This window comes from Borostomias antarcticus (genome assembly GCF_949987555.1).
Source record: "Borostomias antarcticus genome assembly, chromosome: 9".
NCBI lineage: Eukaryota > Metazoa > Chordata > Actinopteri > Stomiiformes > Stomiidae > Borostomias > Borostomias antarcticus.
The window spans coordinates 19,945,557-19,973,255 of NC_140242.1; the positions used below are offsets into that span (position 1 = coordinate 19,945,557).

Consider the following 27,699-nt stretch of genomic DNA (forward strand, 5'->3'; position numbering starts at 1 on the left):
GATTGATGAAAACAACCGTTTAGCGGCCGAAAATAGATTTTGAGAAACTGCATTCCCTATGCCCCGTGCGCCGCCATTACATGGATATACTGGCTCGCGCTGGATTTTAAATTTCTTCTACAGGCCTCCGAACAACACAAAAGTGATCTGGGTGAGTCAAACTTCTTATAATATGTCGTAAATAAGGTCCAGGTTGTCAAAAACGAGCATTTTCCTTTAAATAGTGCTGAGCCCAGGTGGTGATTGGCTTCAGCTGGCCTGATTGGAACCGTCCACACCTGCTTGGAAGGAGACGCCGGGCCCAACCTCAAGGGTGACGTGCTGAGTGGGACTGGGAACGTGACCGCGACTGGCTCGGGCGTGGGGGCACAACAGTAGGTATAATTTCATTCAAGTATTTCAGTATTTCAAATGTTCAATTACTGCACATACATTCAATAACTGACATAGCACCACCAGATAACCACATTTTTACATAGCTTCAATAACATCCTGTGACAAAAAATCTCCCACAGCAAGGCTTGAACTACAGTAGGACCCCACTCATCCGAACTTCAGAGATCCGAACCTCCCGGTCTACCGGACAGGCTTACATTTTTTTTTTTAGCCTGCTATCTGGTTACTGGTGGGATTTTCATTACAGTACTGTATCCTACTGTGAATAAAACCAGAACTATATGTAGACCTACATGTTGCATGTAGGCTGTAGCCTACTGTCACGTTTCATTTCTTTGTTAGGCTACTCTAATGTCGAGCGCAAAACGCAAACGAGTCTGCTGCGCGAGAGCTGCATTCCTTGGTAGCCAGAAAGCGCGTCAGCAACCTGAAGCAGCATCGAGTCATTTTTCGTTCCCAGTTAATGGACTTTAGGAACAGAGACGTGTTGTGAGCATGTAGATTAGCCTACTAAACCTACTGTATTTGTTAAATAATAGCCTACAGCCTAGGCCACGTTAGCCTACATCGGTTGTTTTAGAGACTTTCTTTTAGGCTACAATAGCCTAAGACACACAACTTGTCTGTCATTTCATTTATTTATTTATTGATTATAATTTGCTCTAATTGTTCTAATGTTGGGTTGTTTTTAGGCTATACCATTTTGTTCTACGAATACAGTAGCCTATCGATGCAGCTTACGCCTCATTTGAGAATAACTGTACTGTATTTGATCAAAGCACGCACTCAATTGGAAATTCGGTTATTTTATTATAGGCTACTGTAGGTCTATTATAGGCTAAGCTATATAAGTTTAGTTCGCTATTTGATTGCAATTTTGATGCATTTTCACAAGTAATTAAGGTTATTTATTGGTCTATTATGAGTCTATATGGAACAAGTATACCACTTATTGAATTTGGTGCATTTTAACATAAGTTTCAGTCATCCGGACATTTCAGAGATACGAACGACCTTCGGTCCCGTTGGGTTCAGATAAGTGGAGTCCTACTGTACTGACCTTTGGCATGGGAGTCAGGCACTTTGTCCACTATACCACGAGGATCTGGATAGTGTACAATGTCATAGTGGTTTTATTTTGATGTTCTGGGACCCCTGCCTCTTGTAGTGGCAACATAGAACTGCAGGTCAACAACACGAGGGAGGGAGGGAGTGACAACCGGACATTTGCTATATTTGGTGCGCGTCGCTACGTACAAAAAATACACTACCCACAATCCTATAGTGCAACCGCAATGTCTCCACCAATCAGAGACATTGTTGTTGGCAAACCCACCCCAATAGCGGACCCTAGGACTACAACTGGCTAAATTGACTGATTGATACTTGTGTCACTGATTGTTTGATTGGTTTTCACCTGTCTTGTTAATCTGTGTATATATAGCCTACATTTGCTGTAGCTGTGCGTTGTCCCTGGTGTTTCCTGTTCCATCTTGTAAGTTTGTAAGCTTTGTGTTTTGTTTTCCACTTGTTGAGTGTGTACCTTGGTTTTATATTTAGTCTTTGGTTTAGTTTTTTTTTTGCTGAACCCTCCATGTGATATTTAGTACATGCAACTCTTGTTCACTTAAGTCATAGTGTGAAACCATCTATGGCTTCTCACTTGGCAGGTAACTTAAAAAAGATAATGACTTGCCCTTGGTGTAATGTTGTGAGGGTGGTGCAGAATAAAAACGTGAATGCATACTCGTTGTGCTGACAGACTGTATTTGTCTTCTCTTCCTCTTCTACCTCATGCACACTTCCCCATATTTTTGTTTAGCTTAGCTATTAGCCTTTATGCACAATTTCTTTAGGGGAGTATTCCAGTATAGTTTATTTATCTTTAGGGGAGTATTCCAGTATAGTTTTATTTATTTTTGGTTTATTTATTTTTGTATGTGTTGTTTGTCACCCTCTAGGAGTTGTAGAAAACGGTAAGTGCAGCTTCAAGCTAGATCAGTCCAACCTGTTCCTAATTTGTAGCTGTTACTTTCTTGTTTGCGTCTCTTAAGAGTGCATGCGAGTTGAATTCATCACACTAGTCTTGTCTGCTAATCAGCTCATCTGTGTTCGATCAATTCAGTGAATCCATGCTCAGTCCAGAGTCGCACAACTCATTCCCATCACAGTATATAAGCCTACTAAAATGTTTCCCCAGTTTCCTATGGTGGAAATAAGCTGTGACATTTATCCTTTTAGTTAGAGCTGTCTGAAGCCAGCTATGCTCTCCTCATTCACTGCAAGATCTCCAATGTTTAAGAAAAAAATGACATTTCACTGACATGGTAGATGTAGTCTGACATTTTTCAAAATTATACAGTATCTTAAATACAATTTTGACAGTATTGTGAATTCTGTCCTCGATTTTAAAGATTTTTTCATTTAAGATGTTTTTAATAATTAGGGTCTGGGCAGAGACCCTCATGTCATTTGTCTCCTCCTCCCTCTTCCTCCTCAAAACGCCCAGCCCTGATCCAGTGCTGCACAGCAGCTATGATTGAGATTGAGCCTTTCCCTCTATATATACACATTATTGTATTGAACTTGTATAAGTCATTATTCTCATCACAAGGTTCTCTGTTCATTTTCTGGGGGCAGATGGACGAAAGACATTCAAATTAGTATGATGAAAATGGAGGGAAACTTCTTAAACTGTAAACACTGCCACCATGTGGAGCAACTGAGTACTGACTGGACACAATGGATACACAAGGCATACACGTGCATGCACATTACACACACAACTAAATATTTGGCAGAAAAGGAACAAAGCTTTATTGGAAGCCAGCAATATAATTTCATCATAACCGAACCTGAATCAACAACAGTAAAAGAAATTAACAGCAGTGACTTGGACCCGAAAGCAAAGATGGAAAAATAAAACAGGGAATATTTGGTTAAAGAAATCACCTCGCTCAGCCTCTATGTACATACATACCCAACCCTGTTGTCATGGTTACAAAGCACCGTTCCGGATCCATTGTCATGCAGCACAATAATGATTATCACCACATTAAGTCAAAAAAGTACAGAGAATAGCAAAAACAAGTCAAAAGTAAAGCAACTAAAATCCAGCGCCTGGTTAGAACACAGGTAGACCTCTATAAAAGACCTGCTCTGTGCCAACTGAGCTGGCTTCCTCTTTAATACTCTCACACTGTCCAATACAGCCTTTAAATCTCGTTTGAATACAAGAAAAGAATTACCCAACACAAGTCACACTGTTTGGGTTGCAGTTTGGTTTGGAGCCAAACTCGCCTAGCCTCGCCCTACCCTGTGTGCTTGGGACAGGTACAAAACCCTTCAAACAGAAGACAGACATTACCCCTGCCCCCCTTCACAACTCTCTAGACCAATCATCACTCAACAGAGCACAGGTAGGTCAGAGCCATACAGCTCTGAGGGGGGTGTTCTCTCCAAGTAAGGATGGGCAATACCTGATTGGATGTTAGCAAAATAATCTCTCGTTCCATAGAACACTAAATGAGCTGGGGGGTAGAATCACATTATTTTGGCTGCTGCTATACACGGATGTACCACTAGGGGGAGCAGCGGCTTTATTGATTACTCCAGAAAAATAAACAACCACATTTGAAGTGGATAGACTGACAGGGTTAACATTCCATTGTGTAAATTGGCTGTTCACCTCTAATTGAGATGGCAGAGAGATGGTACTGAGCTGTTCATCTCTATGTTAAAGGCGATATTAAATCCTTGCGTAGATAATCAAAAGGTAGAGGTGACAATTTTTTTAAGAATTACAATTAAGTCCAAGTTACTTTTAAGATGAATGAGAGGTGAGAAACTGAGTGCATTTAGATGCAAACTGTTCTTTAAATCATCTTATTTACTTACCTAAATGTCAGCTAAAAACTATGGATCTGAACTATGAAGCAATGCCACTGGAAGCACACATACAGTAAGATCATCATCTTCAGACAAACAAATAAGAGACAGACGCAGCCCAAACGAGTGGAAAACGAGACCATAACCCCCATTTCTAGTCTACATAATCATCATCGCTGTTCATGGGGTGGGGCACAGGCCTTAGCAAGTGGGCGGCCTCTTCCTCTGTCCTGTAGGTCAGACAGGAAGTGCTCACAGTTCGTCGGTGAGTGAGCACTCGGACAGCGAGCGCTCCCGTCTCTCGCGTGTGGTGATGTAGTTGAGGAGGTCGATGGCCGTCACCACGCCGAACACCATGTATCTGGGCTGGGCCGAGCCGTCCCCCATGTCTGGAGGGAGGGGCAGGAGAGGAGGAGAGGGAGGAGAGGAGAGGGGCAGGAGAGGAGAGGAGCAGGAGAGGGGGAGAGAGAAAATATTGTTATTAATAGCAGGGACAGAGCAGTGGGAGAAAACATGACAAGATTGTTTTATTTTACTAACTGGCTGGCTGATGGTTTGACTGGCTGGCTGACTGACTGGCTTACTGACTGGCTTACTGACTGACTGACAGGGCCTGTGCAGAACGAGACATGCAGTTTGCCCTGAGATGTTTCCTTACCCAACACTCTGCTGTCTTTCACCATGCCTATCTGACTGACCTGGTACCACCTGGCGCAAAGACGAGCACACACGTACACACACACACACACACACACACACACACACACACACACACACACACACACACACACACACTGTGTGTACGTAGCTGTGTGTGTGTCCCCGCATGTACGTAAGCGTGTGTCCGTGCGTACCTAAGCGTGTGTGAGTGTTTTGTGTGTACATAGCTGTGTGTGTTCCAATGTTTGTCCATGCTTATCTGTCTGAGATAAAGAGGGGGGAGAGAGAGTGCAGGGGGAAAACAACTCCAGGACAGCGTGTTGGGTTGGACGGTGTTGGTCAGGTGGTGTGGTTACCCGGAGAGAACGCCAGCGACCCCTTATCACTACCCTCCAACACATGCAGCTGTGTTTTTATTGGTGGAGAGAGGAGGGTCACCTGAGAGAGGGAAGGAGAGGACAGGAGGAGGAGAGGACAGGAGAGAGGAGAGGACAGGAGGAGGAGAGGACAGGAGAGAGGAGAGGACAGGAGGAGGAGAGCACAGGAGGAGGAGAGGACAGGGAACTTACACTGGATCTGCTCGTGCACCACCAGGGCAAAGTGGTCTGTCTCCAGGATACGGGAGAGCTTCCCCAGGTTGTCTGTCAGATGCACCTGAGAGAGAGAGAGAGAAGGAGGGAGAGAGAGAGAGAGAGGGGGGGGGGGGAGGGAGGGGGAGGGAGGGAGAGAGAAAGAGAGAGAGATGTGATTTAATGTATATGGCTGTACGTGTGTGTGTGTGTGTGAGTGTGTGTCTGTGTGTATGTCTCACCTGTTTGAACTGCTTGTAGAGCACCTTGCTGACGGGGTCAGAGGGCTTGACCTTCCCAGCGAGCACAGAGGACAGCATGTTCCCCAGAGTCACCATCCCCAGGATCATACTACACACACACACACACACACACACACACACACACACACGTCTTATAACATACAGCACACCACAGTTAGACCTACCCAGACAGAAAGAAACCTACACAGACAAACAGACAGACAGAGACAGACAGACAGACACCTACACAGACAGACAGACAGACAGACACCTACCCAGACTCGTCCACCACGGGCGCCTGGTCGAAGGCCTTCTCCTTCAGGATGCGGATGGTCTTCTGGCAGGTGACGGAGGGTAGGACCGTGATGGGGGCGCTCAGGTTCAGCCCCTGCAGGGTCAGGTTCCACCACCTGGAGAGGGGAGAGGGAGAGGAGAGGAGAGGAGAGGAGAGGAGAGGAGAGGAGAGGAGAGGAGAGGAGAGGAGAGGAGAGGAGAGGAGAGGAGAGGAGAGGAGAGGAGAGGAGAGGAGAGGAGAGGAGAGGAGAGGAGAGGAGAGGGAGAACGAGGCTCAGTCAGACCAGCTGTCCTCAACATCTCCGGAGACCGTGTGTCCAGATCGCTGGCCCTCCTGACTCTCACCATGGCTTTTTGACCATCAGGTCGTCGGGGCTGAGGAAGCCCTTCTCGCACATCCACTTGTCGCTCAGGAACTTGGACCTGGAAGGCAGGAACACGCCAGAGGTCAGACTCGAAAAACCTCCGGAATGTAAATGCGTCTAACGCCACCCGACCCCGTCACCCCGGCACCCCCTACCTCGCCCGTCCCTTCCCTCTCTCCTCCCTCCCTTTCTCATCTGAGACGGCAGGATGTTACCCGACCCTGCATTCACATAACCATCTGGAAACTCTCCATTGGAAACTAAATTCTCGGCAGGTCTATCGTGTGCCAACTTCAACCGCTCCTCTCTGTCATCAACCCACCCGGCGTAGACGTTTGTATTTCAAATTCCTCAGAACCAATGCTGATTGGCGCGGCCGCTAATCCGATCAGGTTCAACATTTTCTCTATGGAGAGTATACAGACTGATTTGCGAGTAACAATGTGAACTCATGACATTAGGATGGTCTCACAAGGCTAGGCAGGATGACTCCTTCAGGTCCCCTCACCCTCCTCTCCTCCCCATACATGCTTTCCTCTATCCCATCCCTCCTCTTCTCCCTCCCTCTTCTCCGGTCTCCTCTTCTATTTCCTCCCTCCTCCTCTCCTGTCCTCCCCTCCCTCCTCTCCTCCTCCCCTCTCCTTACATGTAGTTACGGATGGAGTCTGGCAGGATGACCACACAGCGCTGACCCTCCTTCAGCTCCTGAGCCACTTTGACCGCTGCTGCCATGGCTGTACCAGAGCTGCCACCTGAGGAAGAGCAGAGAGGAGGAGCAGAGGAGAGAGGAGGGGGGGGGGGGGGGTGGAGAGAGGACAGGAGAGGAGGAGAGGAGTTTGATTAACTGGACACTGACACTGAGCACAACAGTTAGAGAGACAAGGTGGGTGTGTGTAGAACCTACCGCACAGAAGCCCCTCCTCCCTGATCAGCATGCGTGACATGGCGAAGGACTCCTCGTCATTGGACTTGTACCATCTGTCAATCACCTGGGAGAGGGCGGAGCATTCTAATGTGTTCATACAAAACTACAAACTTCCCACACACTCATAACTTTACAAATAAACGTAGTAAACACCAACAGAAAACACAGACAATTAAGACCCCCACCCCCCCAAACACACACACACACTCACAGATCTGTCGAGGACAGTGGGGATGAAGTCGTATCCAATGCCCTCCACCTCATACTGGGTCTTGTCTGTAATGTTGAGGTTCTCTGGTTCAGCTAGGATGGAGCCCTCAGGGTCCACACCCACAATCTGGGACACACACACACACACAAGTTTGATGAACTGACTACATTATGCTGACTAAATAATATGCCAACGTCATCATAATTGTGACTTAAACATTACATTATTCATCAGAAAACTATGGCCATGTGAACCTTCTACTTTGGGGTCACGACCCCAGATATCAGCAGATCCCAGTATATTGCTTCACATCTGAGGCCACTGTCATCCTTATCATGAGATTCCCTGGATTTGCTTTTGATAAGATAACATGAACTTTAAAGGGGTCCACATTTGCAAAAGTAACTTTTTAATTGTTTTTGCCTACTAACACACAAAGTATGAAGTGAAACAACCCAGTCATTTTGTTGTGGTCAGCCAAAATGAAAACATTAGAAAAAAAGTCAGTCCCTGCAAGCCATTCAAATCTCCCATGTCACTTTACGTCACAGTCGGGGACCCCGCTAGCTAGCATAATGTCTTTGCATGGAAAATGCTGTTCTTGGATGTACTAAGCAGCACAGATCGTCTCCCAAGCTCAAAGGACAGAAGAGCTGAGTGGATACATTTTATTTTTGATGGCAACATTGCTGCTGAAATTGGCAAAACACTGGCAGTGTGTCCTAGACATTTTTTGCCCGATTGCTTTTCCAACCTGTGTCAGTACAATGCAGGATTTTCAGATAAACTCTTTCTGATGATGATCAAGCAATACCAACTGTCCATGGAAATTATGCAGAAACTGTAAGTAATTATGCTGTGTGTTTGTTTGCATATAGTACCAACGTTAGCTAGCTAACACGAACAAACTCCCCTTTTGCCTCAACCCGGATGCTCATCTCATTATATGTTAGAGTAACATTAGTGGAAGGAAATTGGTAGACTTCTAGTTCATTGAGCGGTCATTAAAAATGATCAAATGTTAATAAGTGGACATCATTGGATTCCGTTCGGCCTACAGAATCTAGCTTTTATTGTTTGTTAGTCGAATGGTGTCATATAGCCTGGTGGTGTCTAGCTAGCGAATGTAGCTAGAGGTAACAGCATGCAACCGTGGAGATAATAACCCAGCTAGCCGGAAATGTTCCCACAACATTGGGGAACATTTCCAACACGTTCTGCTAATGTTTTCACATTCTTAGAACATTCTTAGAACAAATGATTGCTAGCCGGGAACATGGGCACTAACACTATCATGTTTAGTCAGGGAGAGAGGACAATGAAATGTGTCACAGTGGCATCGAGTGTGGATGGTCCAGGCTAGCCAGCTATATTTGAGGTAGCATCGCGCCGTCAACAGCCCTCGTTCTCTAGCCTGCCAACTTGCTCTTAACAGACCTTATTTCTGAAAAAAAATATGTACCTTAGTCAATGGCGATAAAGAAATAATTTATTGATCCTGTTTGATTTGTGCCATGACCTACACATATGTTTGTCAATTTAAAACATAATTTTGCAAGTCAAGAAAGTCACAGTTTGTCCTAATACTGTTATTCTGCAGTTATTACAGAACGAGTTCAAAATTATTAAAAGAGGTAAAAATCACTATTAGTCTGGCCATGTTGAGATCTGCAGCTATGAAAAAGGAGAGTTAAATCAGGAGCTCTGAGTCGGATCCAACCCCCCACCCCACCCCAGCATGCCAGGTAGATAGGTAGGCGCCATACAGTAACCCTGTCCTAATCAGAGATGACAACTTTCCACCCCCCCCGGGATGGAGAGCGACAGGAAATCCGAGCGTCCTGACCTTGATGTTGGGGCATCTCTCCTTCAGCTTGCGGGCGATGCCAGTGATGGTGCCACCTGTGCCGGCTCCTGCCACCAGCATGTCCACTTTACCTGAGGGGGAAAGAGATGACCTCATCAGACAGGGACACTTACTCTACTACCCCAATGAACTAGTTAAGAGATGACCTCATCAGACAGGGACACTTACTCGACTACCCCAATGAACTAGTTAAGAGATGACCTCATCAGACAGGGACACTTACTCGACTATCCCAATGAACTAGTTAAGAGATGACCTCATCAGACAGGGACACTTACTCTACTACCCCAATGAACTAGTTAAGAGATGACCTCATCAGACAGGGACACTTACTCTACTACCCCAATGAACTAGTTGTAGTGAATCTATTTATCTACCCATTCATCCATCTATCCAACTATCCATCCATCCATCTATCCATCCATCCATCCATCCTCTCCATTCCACTCCAAGTACCCACTCTTAAACTACTCCAGTGCCTGCCTATATCTATCTGTCTGTCTGTCTGTCTGTCTGTCTGTCTGTCTGTCTGTCTGTCTGTCTGTCTGTCTGTCTGTCTGTCTGCCTGCCTGTCTGTCTGCCAGTCTGCCTGTCAGTCTCTCCTCTCTCACCGTCACACTGCTCCAGTATCTCCTCGGCCGTGGTGTCGTAGTGGGCCAGGGGGTTGCTGGGATTGCGGTACTGGTCCAGGATGTGGGAGTTGGGGATCTCGTTCTTCAGACGCCAAGCCACGCCCACGTGAGACTCTGGCGAATCAAAGCGGGCGGCGGTGGGGGTGCGTACGATCTCCGCCCCCAAGGCTCTCAGCACGTCGACCTGTCGGAAAGCAGCGTTACACTTTCGGCAACGGCGACAAAGCATGGGCAAGTATATATTTCAACACACACACACACACTATCATACCTTCTCCATGCTCATCTTCTCAGGCATGACGATGATGCAGCGATAGCCCTTCACAGCCGAGGCCAGGGCCAGACCGATACCTGCAGCACACAAGACTCCCATGACTTCTCATACACACGATTTCACACGCATGTCACAGACGACTCCACACGCATGTCACAGACGACTCCACACGCATGTCACAGACCATTCCACACACATGTCGCTGAATCCGCAACAGTTTCACTTTCCACAGTCAACATTGTGGAAGTTTAAAAGATTGATAATGTATATACTTGCTGAAAACAAATTAATCAGTGATATTGGGAGTTGTTGCCCCCCATTGGGATGTCACGAGAACCGATACCTCGGTACCGAGTTGATGCCAAAATTCAGAAAATGTGACGGTATTCGTTTTTCTACAGTACTGTAGGTACAAAGAAAAGCAATCAAAAACTGTCTGAAAGTAGTAAATGTTGAAGTACATGGGATGAAATGGAGGGGGGGATATTTGTTTGACCCGTCACACATGCACTGTACCAGAGCCCTCCGCCCGGGGGAGCTGCTACAGTTAATTTTTCCCATTGCCAAGTACATTTAGCTATGTACATAAAAGGCTATGCTTGGTGTCTCACTAAAAGTGTAGTATATTCTACTCAGGAGCCCGTTTACTTTCTTCTAAATCCACAGGGTTCAGAGCTTGAGGTGTTTACTAGCTCTTTTGGCGCTTGTTCTAATGTCAGGATTCTCATGGGTTAGTATCGGAGCTAGGTGCATTGTGGGTACAATTATCATTATAGTTGTTACAACGGTACAACGCCTCGCCTATATTAAATGCCTATGATCTAATATTCGTGTTCACTTATTAAAGTGCTGCATTAAATGTATATAGTATTGTGTCAATATGCTACAATAAAATAATATTTGAAATGTACAATTATTGTGTGTTGCCAGCTATAATTGATTGAAGACAGTGTAAGCTATAATTGATTGAAGCACGTCATGATTTACATTTATGTGACAGGTAAATTGTGAATTGAGTGCTGGAGTTTATCTTGGAGCCGGCAGCAACAGCCTTCAGAAACACGAGCTTTGGTGGCTGCACCAAAGCTGTCAAACCTTTTCCGGTTGTTCGGTGACGCTCGAAGCTTGGGATGTCAACAATCACGCACGTGTTAATCATTGTTCACTGTTCTCTGTTGTCAACAAGCTTGACACTGTTTCAAAACAGTATGCTTCACACCAACGCCCGGTATCGTGTGTCCTATCACTACCTTATAACGATGAGGTCTCGTGGCTTACTGTAAGTGTTCTGACCTGTTCTACCTGCCGCAGAGCACCAACCACCACAAATCTATACAAAATCAACGTTGACTGTTGTCAACATTACTGTATCTTGTTTGGCCACAGTTGCAGACTTGCTGCAGCAGAACAATGAGTAAAACAACAATCAAATATGCTGTGGATTAATTTTAAATGAACAGTACATTATTACAGGTGTGCATCTCTCGCTTATTAGACGATTCGATACATACAGTATGTAGATACATGGTCTACAATTCGGAATGATTCGGTGCGATTTGATGTTTAATTTACCTCAGTGAGCACTTTTGGCAGTCACTTCTACTAGTCTCATTGCGCTAGCTAAACTAAAACCAGGGCCTCCCAAACTATCCCGCCACTGTGAGAGTCCATACCGGTGTTTCCGGAGGTGGGCTCAATGATGGTGTCTCCAGGTTTGAGCAGGCCGGCTCTCTCAGCGTCCTCCACCATCCTCAGAGCGATCCTGTCCTTCACACTGCCCCCTGCGTTGAAGAACTCACACTTGGCCACTTCACACACACACACACACACACACAGATAAAGAGAGAGGAAACACAGTTTTAGACATTGGAAAGAATTCAGTAAACAACATCAGTTTGAGAGGCTAAGGGTGGCAAAGAAATCAGTGCAACTATGTGGTCTTATATCTTAAGCGTGTTCATGTGCAGCTTCTGACACTGGCAGGGCAAAACAAAACAAATCAATCCAAAAAACAAAAACTTTTGTTGCAAAGCTCCAGAAGGAACGGTACAGCAAGCTTGGATCAGGAGAGATGACTGAGCCAATGTGAGCCGATTTGGAGAATTATGTAAGGTATGGGTCATCAGAAGGTTTTGAGTTTTTCACAACCACACACACACACACACACACACACACACTTCTACCATCACAAAGGAGTGTGCTCCCGACACACAGACACACGCACCATAAAGCCATACACCAACTCCTTGTACAGTACATACTACACCACAAGAGCCGCTTGACCCAGGGTCCAGCCCCCTCCCCCATAGGGTCCGCCCCCCACACTGCTGCCCCTCCAGATTAGTGCTGGGGCAAACAGAGCATGTGAAAGCCATTGACGGATGGACACAGGCCTCTTTGTACAACTAAGCCCTGGGAATCAAGGGGAGATTGACCCTCAGCTGTCAGGTGTGTTAAGACCCAGGGTCTGGGACAGGGGCTTTGTGTGACGAAAGTAACATAGTTCAGCCTGCAGCAGTGAACCCAGACACCCCTGAGAGGGCCTGGGACCGGAGGGTACGGCTCTCTGGACCACGCCGGCCCCATCTGGAGTCTGCTACTGCGTCTACCTCTAGGCAGGCTAGTAAACAGTGCCTCTGGGCAGGCTAGTATACAGTGCCTCTGGTCCGGCTAGCGTACAGTACCTCTGGGCAGGCTACTGTACAGGAGCCGTGCCAGCAACCACAATATACCAACGGGTAAATCGCCGGAAAAAGTGTCACTCCACTTTGATACAATGTATCATGACATGATACTATTAAAGTTGCGTGAAACAATGTATCAAAGCGGAGGGGTTCACATTCACCTACTGTCACATATAAAGTATATTAGCTGCTAGCTAGCTAGCTTGCTTGCTCTGTTTGCGTTGTGGACCAGTCTAGCTGGCTTTAAGTTGCCTATAACAATGGGGAACTATTTTGCAGAGGGCTGAAAGCAACGCAATTTAGAGAGATTGACGTGAGAGGACGTGCTTAATGGTGGTTATTGGCACAGCTGGTTCACGTCATCCCAGCCCACGGCAGCACAGCCGTGCCAATAACCACCATAACGCACCTCTCCTGTATTGCTTATTTATTTGCCTTGCTATCCACAGGCTGCTCCTTGACTCACTCATACTATTTTTGAAAGGAAAAAGTTAGCTGGCTGACTCACACACGAACGCACGCGCGCGCACACACACACACACGCACCTCAGATAACACTGCTACAGTTATTGAGCTCAGGGAGAAGTCATGACAGGAAGGATAGCTATGTGACATCTCAATGTTCCCTCTGTTGTGCTGACAGTGTCAATGTGTGTGTGTGTGTCGATAGGGACCCCTGTCCTAGTTTGGTAGAGGCTGTGGCACACTTCCTGGTCTTTCTTCCTCAACCTAGTTTTCAACAGTGTCCTTATTCCGTTATTTCACTATCCCGTCTGAGAAGACAGTTGAGAAGACAGCTGATCCGTCAAAACAACCCCACACACGTACGCAGACACGCACACCCACCCAGTGTCGGTTTCCAGAGGCCTAGAATAGAAGCAGGCCTAATGGATAACACAGCGAGGCGAGGCCTCAATACAAGTTCACATTCACGTCATTTGGCAGACACTTCTACCCAAAGCGACAATTATGAGCTAGCGTTGGGGTTGAGTACCTTGCTCAGCTGTAGGCAATGGATTGATGGGAAATCACTCGTCAAGTGGCCCTGCCTGGCCTCGAACCGGCGAACTTCCTGTCGGTGATCGGACGCTCTAACCACTAGTGATGTTAATAGTTAATCAACTATCGATTAATTGCCGATAAGAATTTACTCGAGTAAGATTTGGTTCCTCGATTAATTGCTTGTTAATGGAACAGAACTTTTTTGGGGGGAACGAATGTTATCAACGGGAGTTGCATGAAATGTTATCATGATTTAAGGTCTGACTGCACATGAAGGCGTCACGCCATGTAGTGAAGGCTAATTGGGATGCCGAGAAATTTCAACGACACAGCGGAAGAAGACAAAAAAATGAAGCGAGCAAAGCGCAGTCCGGCGCCGGACGTTCTTATCAATTAATCGACTATCGTTGGTTAAGGTTAACAGTTATCGATTAATGAAATTCCTTGAAATTTGCAACCCTACTAAGCACTGAAACCGTTAACCTCCAGGTTCTATCAGGACTGGGAATTCTAATCAGATTAAACCGAAACCACTGGAGCTTTGTTTGTTGGCCTCAAACTCAGTGTCACACCTCCCTCCCGGTGTGACGCTCCCCCCCCCCCCCCCCCCCCCCCCCTGAGGATCAGTGAATGTTGTACCCGCCCCTCGTTCACATCCCAGGTAAATGCTCCATCAGGCCTTTTGTTAAGGTTCAATAACAGTGTGTGAGTCATATCCCTTGTGTGTGTGTGTCACTGCAGGGTAGGTACTCACAGAGTTCACACTTGAGGCCGAAGGCTTTGTTGATCTTGTTCATGCGGACCAAGGGGGTGTCGCCTATCCTGTGCAGGATGTTGGGCAGGATGCTGGGGGGCTTGGTCCTGGGGGGGGGGCAGAAAGGAACAGTCATTATACACACACACACACACATCCATGGATAGACAGGACTCCCCATTATTCTATCACTCACACACTCACTCTCTCTCTCTCTCACACACACACACACACACACACACGGATAGACAGGAGACAGGTTTTCCCAGGTGAGACTCTGTATGGTGATGAGTTAATAAACGTGGCAGCAGCTTCCTGTAAACCCACATTCGGCCTGTGGCGACAGGTTTATTCATAAATTATAGAAGCACCTCTGATGGAACAGAAAGATTACAGTGTGAACTATAACCTCCCACCCCACCCCAACACGCACCCCAACACCCCACACAAGACGCACAAATGTTTCTCAAGGGACAAACAATTAGAAATTGAAACGTCATGGTGAAACACCAAATCTCTCTTGCCCCACCCTCTCTCTTGCCCCACCCTCTCCCTTTCTCACACACACGCGCACACACACACACACCAACACACACACGCACACACACACGCCCATCCCTCTCACATGGAGGCTCCCCTGGTCCCTTTGTGGGAAGAGCAGATCGGTAATCTGAGGTAATTCAGGTGTTCAGCTCTGCTGCTCTGGTACAAAGGACAGCTTGGCTGAACATCAAGTCCAGACCGGTACCATATTAGGATTATGTCTACAGTACCAAGGTAGAGGAAGAATACTGACCAATATCTGCTGACCAGCAAGCCTTGGACAAGGCCAGGACAGATGTGAGGAGTGTCGAAATGCCTGCTCTCTGTCTGAGTCAACGATTGAATCATGGCCAAATGAGCTTCAGATTTCAGTAGCTGTGTTCGGAATCACTCCCTATTCACAATATAGTGCACTATATAGGGCGTCAGCCATTTTGTTTGTAGTGTCTGAATTCTCCACGGAATTTCCGTTCCCTATATAGTCCACTATTTATTACCCACAATTCACCTTGATTTCCAGGGAACAGTGCATGTAGCCTACAACTACCCCTAGGTAGTTCATGGTGAACCCTATATAGGGAATAGGGAGTGAGGGAACGAGGGAGCGATTCCGAACACAGCTAGTGTCTGTGTGTGGCGCTGGTGTGTGTGTGTGTGTGTGTGTGTGTGTGTGTGTGTGTGTACTCACAGTGTTGGGTGGCAGTGAGGTGACCCGTCGTGGGACATGCCCAGCCTCCAGCTGCATCTGCTGGGTAAGTCCGGCCGAATCCAGTTCCTCTCCTCCACCACGGTCCCCTCCTCCTTCTCCAGCATGTTCTCCTCGAACCTGTTCTGAACCTTGTAGCCATCTTTGTCTCCATTCACGGACAGCTTGTTGGGGGGGTTATCGCTCAAGCTGGCCACCCCGTTGCCCTCTGCGTTGGCGTCGCCGTTCTTGTAGCTCTCTCCATTCTGTAGCGACTCCTTGATGATGGCGACGCCGTTACTTTTGGTATCTCTGTTGAGGTGCAGCTGAGCGTTGCGAAGCTTGGCGGCATGGGGGCAGCCTAGGGGTACAGGGTCCACCCCAACATCTGTACCGGAGGGCACCGAGGGCATGATAACTTACCTGGGGGGGACAAAAAAAGAGACAAAAGGAGAGTTTGTTTCAGACAAGGCGGCCTACAGATACGCCTGTAACTAGGTCGCCTCTGGTAACAAACAGAGACAAAAAAGAGAGTTAGTTTTAGACAAGGCAGCCTGGAGATACTTTTCTTTCTTTTTAAGATATTTTTTAGGGCTTTTCAGCTTTAATGGACAGGACAGTTGAGAGAGAGGGGAGGACATGCGGCACAGGACCCGAGCCGGGAATCGAACCCCGGTCCGCCGCGCAAAAGACTAGCCTTCATATGGGGCACGCCTTACCCGGTGAGCTACGGGGCGCCCCTGCCTAGAAATACTTTTCTAACTAGCCTAGGTTGCCTCAGGTAACAGAGACAAAAAGAGAGTTAGTTTTAGACAAGACAGCCTAGAGATACTCCTGTAACTAGCCTAGGTCGCCTCAGGTAACAGACAGAGACAGTAAGAGAGTTAGTTTCAAACAAGGCGGCCTACAGATACGCCTGTAGCTAGGTCGCCTCAGGTAACATTCTAAGCAACCAACTTCTGTAACACACTCCAACTCAACGCCTCCACAGGGAGATTGATCCTACACCTGGGCATTCTCGTCATAACCCACGTGTTCTCCCAAGGAGGGATCTCTACTGGTTCCAAAGTGCTCCTATCTTACAACACCACTCTTAGGTATAGTAAATTATGCCAATGATCTGCTCGAATAAACCTTTATTTTGGCTTATTCAATTATTATACCATCAATGACACCCCATCTTCTGGATCTCCGTGCTATTGCATGTAATAAGATACAAGACCTTGGCAGGAGGTAGGCAAAGAGGTTACTCTAGGACAATAGATGAGGTTAAATGCCAGAAAAAACACTGCAATAACATCTGTATGGCCTTCTCTTATGACGTTAGCAAAAACACTGTGACAAGAATCTTAAACTATTTTATATGGCCAATTGTTCACCTGTGATTTTTCAACAAGACAGGGCTAAACAAATCCAGCCTGTGTCGCTCCCTGGACGAGCGAGTGAAAGTAGCCTCACAAGCCCTTTACTTAGTTTGTACATTCCGTTCAGACCATAAACAACTTGTGTAGCGTTTGGCAGCTCAGGCTGAGATGAGGGGAGGTCTTGGAGGAACACGGTTTATGGTGAAACTCACGACTCCCTGTTTCCTCTGCTCAATGACACTGTGTTCGACTAACTTGGCCAATCGATGCATGATCAGAGATGGCGTTAGAAGAGCATTGCAGATGTCAGAGGTCCTGAGCCAAACTCAACCTCCAGATGACGCAAGAAGAGCTTAGTCACCTTGACCCAGTCCGGACCATCCTGTCCAACGATGTGTAGCAGATTAAACAAACCTCATCTAGACTACCTGTCTACATCGCCAGCACAGTAGTCATGCAGGCCCATTTCATCAGCAAAGTGATTCATATCAGCAATGAGGTGCAAACACCCACCCATTCAATGTCACCCAAAATAGCTGTTTGTGCAACTTCTAAGCCCATTTCCCAGAGTTTAAACAGTATCAACAACTTATCAGGCTATGAGCATGAGCAAACACAACTGGTCCTGCCGTGTCAGGCTTGTTAGAAAGACACTCCTACAAAAATGTTTCCTGGCAAGCTGTGGCTCTGAAGGGCTGCCATGGCGGTTACATATGTGACGTAGCCAGGCTCAAGGCTACATCAACAAATGGGAGACCAGACGAGGGATGTAAAAAGGAAACATGTTGTATCAATCAAATGTAAAACAGCCTCAAGAGACTCAAAGAAGAAAAACAATTCATACTGCGCCACACTCTGATTGGCTGGTTAAGTGATGACAAGGAGGCACCGCCCCACAAAAAAAGTCCTCTTGTTACAACAGGGTTGTCAGAGTGACGGGTTCTCCGGTTCTCTACTGTGGGTTCTTTCATTTTGGTTTGTATGGCCAGTTAGTTCTTGGTTTTCACTCTTTTTTCACAAACATTTAACGTTCCATTTCCTGGATGAACACAGATTATGCCTATCTTCTAGAATAAAAACTTTAGATTCTCTGTTGAAAGGAATCTTAGTTCTAGACAAGGTTTATTGGGTCAGAGCACAGATTACAGTCAGAAGCATGGGAGAGTCATATTCCCCAACACTACCTCACCACTACCTTTTACTATGCCTACTATGAATAGCCCTGGTCTTTCTCGCCCCAAGGTGGGTGCTTGGAACCCAACCCTGTGCGGTCCGAGGGTGAGACAGCATGGGATATGTGTCCCTCCTTGTGCAACAACATAGGCATGCCACTCCTCGTCAGCAAGTGTAGCGCCATTTGCAGGAATTGCATGAGGAGGCTGAGGGGCTATAGGCGGATTTTCGACCGCTACCCCGTGTAGACCCCGGAAGTAGACCTATTATTAGAGCACGCCTCCACGGGCCAGCCAACTTTTCCAATCCCACCTCCCCCTCCGAGGGCTCAGTGGGGGCGGCTACATTCCTCAGTCCTTACGTGGCCACTCATAAAAAAATAAAATACAAAAATATAGATGGGGGGAAATAAGGACACGTCAATCCCATTTGCGGCATCCTAGCGAAAGGGGGATGAAGGCTGCGTCATCCTTTCACTTGAAGTGGGCTAATCCAAAGTTTACCTGAGTAGGAGACAACAGTTTTATGCAAAACTCATTTAGAATCTTTTATAAACGTTTATCATTTTAGTAATCGATTTTCACGTTGTTTTGTAGATTTTATAGCCTTATGTCATTTGAAAGACATAACAAAGAAGTTTATTTGAATTGTATAGCTACCCTAGGCCTAGATCAATTTGAGAGAAAATCGTCACGCAGAACGAATGCTATCATGCCGATTAACAAATTAATATCTGTTCATGTCCACAGAAACATCTCACATATTAGATGATGCAATAACGCAGCTGCATTGAACGCCGAACTGCGATGGCCGGACGATGCTGTGACGTAAAGGGTATTTCATCATGCTTGTTCGTGACATTCAGCCGGCTTTGGTAACCAGCCACAAAGTCGTACATGGATATATGATCACGTTTAAAACGAAGCTACCTAAACACACGTAAAACAGGGTTACAACACGTAACTTTGCTGTTTGACCGAGCGTCAGAGGATGCAGCGGATAACAGCGCGTTGCGTCGCATGAGGTGATGGAGCGCGTGTAATTCTGAATCCTGCCGTATACATCTCCTAAAAATAGATTACGCTACCTGCCTTTAGTCTGGCCAGCCTCTTCGTGTTTTCCGTACAGACATGACTAGATGTTCACTCACCTTAGTGTTGATGAAAGTAGAGCTGTTACGGGTAGTGATGGTAACGTTGGTGTGATACCGTTTCAGACGCGGCTCGACCACTTCGCACAGGAGCTGCTCGCATGCTTTAAAGAGCCGAAGCACGGTCAAATTTCATTGGCGTATCCTTGTTTGGTGCTCGTGCTGATTGGCTACTGTGGGGGTGTTTGTTTTAATTTATCCTCCAATCAGAGCGTACACATTAGTCGGGCCTTCGCTGCTTAGGCTAGCCTACTCTCGGAAACCAGGGGCGAGTTCAAGTTGAAAACGGTATGCACCCGGAAATCTGGGTTTTATTATCACTGGCACATACTGTATCTAATGAGAACGTTAACACTTTTTAAAGTTTAAAACAAAAAAAGTTTTGCGAGGCTGGAGGCCCTAGTTATTTGCCTACTCCGCCTATAAGAGACACCGGCCCTGAGAACAAAATACGAATACAAAGAAAAGCTGTGGGGGGCTTTCTTCACTCCATTGCTGGAGTGGGGGCTGGGTTGTTGGGACTGGCTGGGTTCCAGTGATTTTCAAATCCGCAGTAGAACTCGTTGAGGTACTTGGCTAGGTATGAGGCGTCAGTGAACTGGGGGGATTTCGGTTTGTAGTTTTTACATAAGTAAATCCAATACAGTACAGTACACCAACTATAACCTGCTTATCATTAAGTGCCACCAAAACAGCTCTGACCAATAGCATTCATTTGGTTTTGTGTCAAAACATATTGATGGCCCCTCAGTGAAAGCCCTCAGAAACGTCTTACTGGGCGAAACTGAGTAAGAGGCTGCTGGATCCCGGGTGAATGTCTTGGCGAGCATCTAACTTGAAATCAACTTCAGGGCGGTTAATAATGTATCCTTATAGTGAAAATCCCAGAATGTATTCTATTCCTTATTTTGAAAATACCTGTGACTGGTAAAATCTGTTTGTGTTCAGTCACCTTCTCAGCCCCCCCTGGATCTGAGATTATCAAGGAAGGGCGCAAAGAAAGACGCATTTTAGAGCATTCCCACTGGGCCTTACTTTTACTCTGCCTTTTGTCTTCAGATGTTATAAACCTCCCGCTAAAGCAAAACACCTACTGAAGGCCATAGAAAAATGACTGTCAATTAGGCTACGTGTCATTATTCATGGTAAACTGGATTCACTTTTTCTTGTAACCTGATCCAAATCGTATGGTTCAGCTGAGCTAACACTAAGGGTGCGTTCGTTTATAACTGGGAGGTGGCAAATTGCGACTTGCTACTAGGAATGATTAAATAAAACACCGCATGAACTCGCACTTCCTCGTCGCAAATTCGGATATGTTTCTCAGCCCCCAGTTGCTCGAATGCACTAGATATAACTAGGTAACTGTGATATAATGGTATATAGATATAACTAGGTAACTGTGATATAATGGTATATAGATATAACTAGGTAACTGATATAATGGTATATAGCTCGAATGCACACAGGTCGGAGGTGGGTATTTTGCCACTTGCGACTTGCCACCTCCGACCACAAACGAACGCACCATAAGAGCAGGAAGTGTCACTTGCGCAACCTAATCCAGTAAGAATGACTCATCTCACTGCAGTTCGTGAAAAAATGAAACTTTTGTAGCCTAATAACCCTAGCAAGTTAATAGAAACAGAACAGTCAGATTCTGTATAAATCATGTTTTTAGTTGAGAAGACAAGCCGTCATATCAATGAATATCCTAAAAATGATCAAAAAAGAACGATAAACAAATCCAACATTCTCAAATGTTTACGTTAACGGCATCTTTCAATGCTGGGTATGGGAGAGCGGGGCGCGTTGGACCATTTTTTTTGCCTTAAGCTTATTTATTAAAAAATGATTTCGGTTTTATTATGAATTTTGCTATGCATGTATACCTATATCTGTTGGCTACAAAATGACATCAAAACGAGGTTTCCAGCACTTAGCACTGGCGCGCTGGACCACGTAGTGTGGCGCATTGGACCAATATTGTACATTGCCTTAAAACCCATGCAAATAACATTATCTTCTTACAACTATATGTTATGTGCTACATACATGTTTTTTTCACTACCTGCATGCATTATTTATACTGTTAGGTATTTATTATGTATAGGCCTAATAATGTCGTGTTCTATACGATATTTGCTCATATATTTAGTATTTATTTTATCATAAGCCTATGTATATAGTTGTATTTATTATGTCTGTATATAGCTTGTATTTATTTATTGGCTAATGTATAAATTGTTGGGTGATGATTTCTATGAATATCTAACTCATAAATTAACTATTATCTCCTGAATTAGGCTACCTGACTTGGGCTTAACCCATGAAACATGGCAGATGCTGTCAGTAGGTAGTCCCTCAGCTCCCTCTCCTGACCCTTACTGAACACTTGACCATGGCGAGAGTAGCCAACATCAGGGAGCCGTGTGCTGCCTGCCTCTTGCATGTCCCTCCTCTTTTTAAGTAGCGTAACAGGGAGACGTGACTGATGGAGTAGCTTTTAGCTGCACCACGTACAGACATTCCTCTCTCCACTTCTCTGGCTGCCAGCTCAAGCACCTCCCTGGCCACTTCTCTGTCGGTCTTATGTTGCCTATTTCTCATACTGTGAATAAAAGTAAAGAAAGGCCTGGGGGACGAGAGAAGGGTATGGGAATGAGAGAGAAGGATAGAGGAGATACGTAGGCTATAAAGGAGGAGAGGGTGATAAAAGGATACAGTTGGAGAGAGAAGACGAGAAGGATCAGGGTGAGAGAGAAAGAGGGAGGAGGAGATACAGGAAAATGGGGGTGGGGATGTGAATTCATAGCTCTGGTTCAGAATCTTTCGGAACGTTCTCGGTCTCGAGCGGCGTCTCTCCCGGTCGTGCCCGTCTCCGCCTCCCCGGCCTCGGTCCCGCGAGCGAGAGCAGCGTTCCCTGGAGCGGGAGCGATGTCTAGAGGAGGAGAGAGAAACACTGGGTTTATCATGGTCTAGGTTTTTACATTGAGAAGTTGACATGTTGTAGATGTTTGTCCTACAATCATAGACGGATCATGAAAAAATGGGCCCCTGGGCCTGGAGGTGTAGAGGGCCCTCCTCCCTACCACTTCCCCCAACCCTCCTACAGCCTCCGCCGCAACACTGTCGTTCTCAGTGTTTTTTTTCTTAAAAAAAAAACTGGAAATGCAAGGAACCTGCTGTAAAGCATCTGACTGCCTTGACTCTTTTTCTTTTCGGATCTTTCGTTTTGCTGCTCTGCTATGTGACGGTGCTCCATTTTACATGGTTCTTTGTCAAGATCAAACAGATTTAACTAATTGACCTTGTGACCTGCACCTGTGTGATCTGTCTCGAGTTCACAAACTTTAATAGTGCCCTCTATAGACTAGTTTTATAGCCTACTCATTTATCTATGGAAAGGTAGCCACCATTCCCATCATTAGATTAACAAGTAGGCTATGGAAAACATGTAGCCCACACAAGCTTCTCTTTGCCTACAATCAGAACTGCTAAAGCAGGATGTCACAGGATTTTTAAACACACTGGACAAATTAGAAATTGAATTATTCATCAGTGGACCTCTACCGACAGTTGATGTGGGAGTTCAGTTCAGCCGGCTACTTTGACTGAAGACACGGCTTTCCAGAACCTACTGTGTAAGAGGACTGAACTTCATATCGAAAACTTCTATCTGTTCTGGGGGTGCAAACATCTTTTCAAAGCAGATGGCCTCCACCCAAACAGGCCCAGTGTAAAACTGTTAATGGACTGTTTTCTCTTTGCCCTTCACCATCATCTTCCCAACGCCCTGGTGGTGGTCTGGCACACTACAGACCAAACCCTCACCGGTTCCGACCACAGCCCTGGGATACCACACTGCTCCAGGTCATCCTCCCCCCTCCATGTCACCTTACCCCCTCCATATTTCCAGATCATCGCGTGGGTTTTCTTATAAAGTGGAGCAACTGGTAAATGCTGGCACTAAACTCACTCTTCAATCTCAATCTATACTCCATTCTACAATCATGCTTTTATTACCTCGCGTCCTGACTACTGCAACTCCCTGTATGTGGGCATTGAACAGTCCTCACTCAGACACCTGCAGCTTGTCCAAAACACAGCTGCTCGCCTTCTCACTGGAAAAAAAAAAAAGCGTGACCTCATCACCCCAGTATTGGCCTCACTCCACTGGCTCTCTGTCCGCTTTCGTATTGATTTTATGCTTCTGCTATTTGCTTTTAAAGCTCTAAATGGTCTGGCTCCCATGTACCTGACTGAACTCTTGCATCTCTACACTCCAGCCAGAGCCTTAAGGTCGGCTGACCAGCTGCTACTGGACATGCCCAAGATCAGGCTAAAGACCAGAGGTGACCGAGCCTTTGCGGCGGCTGCCCCTAGGCTCTGGAACAGCTTGCCCCTCCACATCAGATCCGCCCAGACCCTAAATGTTTTTAAATCTTTATTGAAGACCCACTTTTTCTCCCTGGCCTTCAATTGTAGTTGAGCATGACTCCTAGGCTAGTGTGTGTATTGTTGTGTTTGCGTGTCAACCCCCCCCGCCCCCCCAACCCCGCTCACACACACATAACAATCACCCCCCAGTGTTTCAGCAGCAAGGCCGATATCAAGACCAGCAAAGACAACAGAGATCCTGAGGCTCTATCTGTATATGGTACCCAGAAATGCTCTCACAATCAGCTGGAACCAAGTGAAAAATATACTGGTTTACAATCTCCAGAAGGCCTATGTCAGTGCCCTTCACCTTCTCCATTCCTGTTGACTCTAGTAGAAGTCAACAAAGTGAATTCCTCTCACAATGAAGACTTGGCAAATTTGATGACTATTCCCTGTCAGCCACATCCTTGGGGCCTGTCACTGACACCATACTAGCCCTGCTTAATAGTCGATCTCTGGCTAACCAGTTAATGATGTTATTATTACTTATAACTTGACTTTTATGTTTTTAACTGAAACATGGTTAGAAAAGTAACAGTGCAACCATTCTGATTGCGACAGGTCCTCCTAACTTTATGGATGTTTGTAGATCTGGGAAAAAGAGGGAGTGGGGTCGCTGTTTTATTCAATAATGTATTTCAGGGCAAACAGACATCATTTGGTGATTTTCCATCTTTTGAATATAGCTGTATTGAAATGTTCCCCTCGAGTTACGCTATTAATTATTTACAGGCCACCAGAATATTCTCCCAGCTTCTTTGATGACTTCACAGAACTACTGTCTAATATTTCCACGACTGACTCTAGTTATAACTGACTAGTTATAACTGATGACTAATATTCATATTGATGATTCTGATGACAATGGTGAAAGAACTCTTTGCTATTCTGGACACATTTGAACGGTCTCAGCATGTGAAACCCACAGTCTAACCCCAACCCACCAATAGTCATGGGCACACTTTGGACTTGATTATCACAAAGGTCTCAATATTTCTAATGTTTCTGTGATTGATTGTTCCTAATCTGACCATTTCTGACCATTAGGAGGATTCGCCCCTTCCTCACTGACGAGACAGCGCACTCCCTCTTTGCTGGCACCGCAACGACAGCCATCAGACCTCTGGAGCTTGTCCAGAAAGATGCAGCTCTGCTTGTGTTCAACTGCCCCAAGTTCTCCTACACAACTTGCCTTCTCTGTTCACTCCACAGACTCCCTGTAGCAGCTTGTATACAGTTTAAGACTCTGGTGCTAGTCTACAGTGTAGTGAAAGGAACAGCTCCTTCCTACCTTCAAGCCATGGTCAAGCCCTACACCCCCGCCCAACCATTTCACAACGCTGCCTCGAGGCGATTGGTTACACCGTCGCTCCATGGCCCCTGTGGTCAAACAACCAGGTTACGGCTATTTTCTATCCTTGCCCCACAGTAGTGACTGACCTCTTCAAGAAGTACTACCCTGACCCTTCCTCCTAGCACTTATTGTTAGGCTCTTAGATGCTTATTTAGAAAGAGATGCAATTATGAGTTCTGGTGAGTACTGAAATATCACATGTACATACTGTAGGTATTCACACCCTTTACTCAATACTTTGTTGAGGCACCTTTGGCAGCAATTACAGCCTCTAGTCTTCTTGGATATGAAGCTACAAGCTTGGCACACTTGTATTAGGTGTATGTCTCCCATTCTTCTCCGCAGATCCTCTCAAGCTCTGTCAGGTTAGATGGGGAGCACAGCAATTTTCAGGTGTTTCCAGAGAAGTTAAATCGGGCTCAAGTCTGGGGTCTGGCTGGGTCACTCAAGGACATTCAGACTTGTCCTGAAGCCACTCCTTTGTTGTCTTGGCTGTGTGCTTGGGGTTGTTGATCTGTTGGAAGGTAAACCTTCGCTCCAGCCTGAGGCTCTTGGTGCTCTGGAGCAGGTTTTCATCAAGGATCTCTCTATACTTTGCTCTGTTTATCTTTCCCTCTATCCTGACTAGTCTCACAGTTCCTGGCGCTGAAAAACATCTCCACAGCATGATGCTGCCACCACCATGCTTCACCGTAGGGATGGTACTAGCCAGGTGATGAGCGGTGCCTGGATCCCTCCAGATGTGACGCTTGGCATTCAGGCCAAAGAGTTCAATCTTGGTTTCATCAGACCAGAGAATATGTTTCTCATGGTCTGAGAGTCCTTTAGGTGCGTTGTGGCAAACTCCAAGCAGATTGTCATGTGTCTTTTACTGAGGAGAGGCTACCATCTGGCCACTCTACCATAAAGGCCTAATTGGTGGAGTGCTGCAGAGATGGTTATCCTTCTGGATGGTTCTCCCATCTCCACAGAGGAATGCTGGAGCTCTGTCAGAGTGACCATCCGGGTTTTGCTCACCTCACTGACCAAGGCCCTTCTCCCCCGATTACTCAGTTTGGCTGGATGGCCAGCTCTAGGAAGGGTCCTGGTGGTTCCAAGCTTCTTCCATTTAAGAATGATGGCCATTATGTGGGGGTCATCGTCAATTTCCCTGGAGGAGGACACTGAGGTAGTCAAACAACTCCACAGTGCCAAAGCCCCAGGGACTGATGAGATCCGTCCAAAAATGCTGAAGGCGCTGGGTGTTGAGGGGCTGTCTTGGTTGACACGCCTCTTTATCATTGCGGGGAAGTCCGGGTCAGTGCCAAAGGAGTGGCAGACTGGGGTGGTGGACCCAATATTTAAAAAAGGGGACCAGAGGGTGTGGGCCAATTATAGAGGCATCACATTACTCAGCCTCCCAGGGAAAGTGTACTCCAAGGTGCTGGAAAGGAGGGTCCGGCTGATAATCGAACCTCAGATCACGCTACAGAACCCACAACTCAGCATCTTAGTGGGCTAGTCTGACAGTCTTATCCCTTGTTAATGCCATTTAGGATTCTTGTTTGATACCTTAATAACCCATCGGTAACCCATTAATCTGTTTTAACATGTTTTTAAGTGCTTAACCCTTTAACCTATTGTGTTCAATGACAAAAGTACCTGATAATTTAAGTTACTTTTAAGGTAGATTCAGGAGTTGTATCAGTGGTAATTCTAGCCTTTTAAGTTTTTTCCCCTTAAAATGTATGTGAAACATGCACGAAACACATTAAAAATACCTGAATAACTAATAAATATTATGAATACCAAATCAATCCATTAATTACCCTCTTTAAAACAATTAAACATCCCTTAATTGTTTCCTTATTAATGGGGAAATTAAAGATGCATTTTGGAGCATTCCCACTGGGACATACTTTTACTCTGCCATTTGTCTTCAGATGATCCTCCCGCTGAAGCAAAACACCTACCGAAGGCCATAGAAAAATGACTCGGTCAATTACGTGTCATTATTCATGGTAAACTGGATTCACTTTTTCTTGTAACCTGATCCAAATCGTATGGTTCCGCTGAGCTAACACAAAGAGAAGGAAGTGTCACTTAAAGAACCAAATCCAGTCTGATAAGAAATGACTCATCTTACGCAGTTTATGAAAAATGGAAACTTGTGTAATAACCTTTGCAAATTAATAGAAACAGACCAGTCAGATTCTGTATAAATCATGTTTTTTTTAGTTGAGAA

The 27,699-nt window shown here is 45.9% G+C and overlaps 1 protein-coding gene across 1 annotated transcript; it reads right to left on the bottom strand.

Moving 5' to 3' along the window:
* Nucleotides 1–3,195: 3,195 nt before the first annotated feature.
* On the bottom strand, nucleotides 3,196–19,784 carry LOC311313559 (cystathionine beta-synthase-like). The gene is made up of 15 exons (XM_084443707.1): nucleotides 19,679–19,784; nucleotides 15,995–16,414; nucleotides 14,764–14,870; nucleotides 11,997–12,131; nucleotides 10,321–10,400; nucleotides 10,029–10,233; nucleotides 9,397–9,488; nucleotides 7,551–7,676; nucleotides 7,319–7,403; nucleotides 7,061–7,166; nucleotides 6,395–6,472; nucleotides 6,031–6,165; nucleotides 5,756–5,864; nucleotides 5,514–5,598; nucleotides 3,196–4,673 (listed from the first exon to the last, which is right to left on the bottom strand). The coding sequence occupies exons 2-15, from the start codon at nucleotides 16,402–16,404 to the stop codon at nucleotides 4,537–4,539; spliced, it is 1,890 nt and encodes a 629-aa protein (XP_084299833.1). The 5' UTR covers nucleotides 16,405–16,414; nucleotides 19,679–19,784; the 3' UTR covers nucleotides 3,196–4,536.
* Between the last annotated feature and the right edge of the window lie 7,915 nt (nucleotides 19,785–27,699).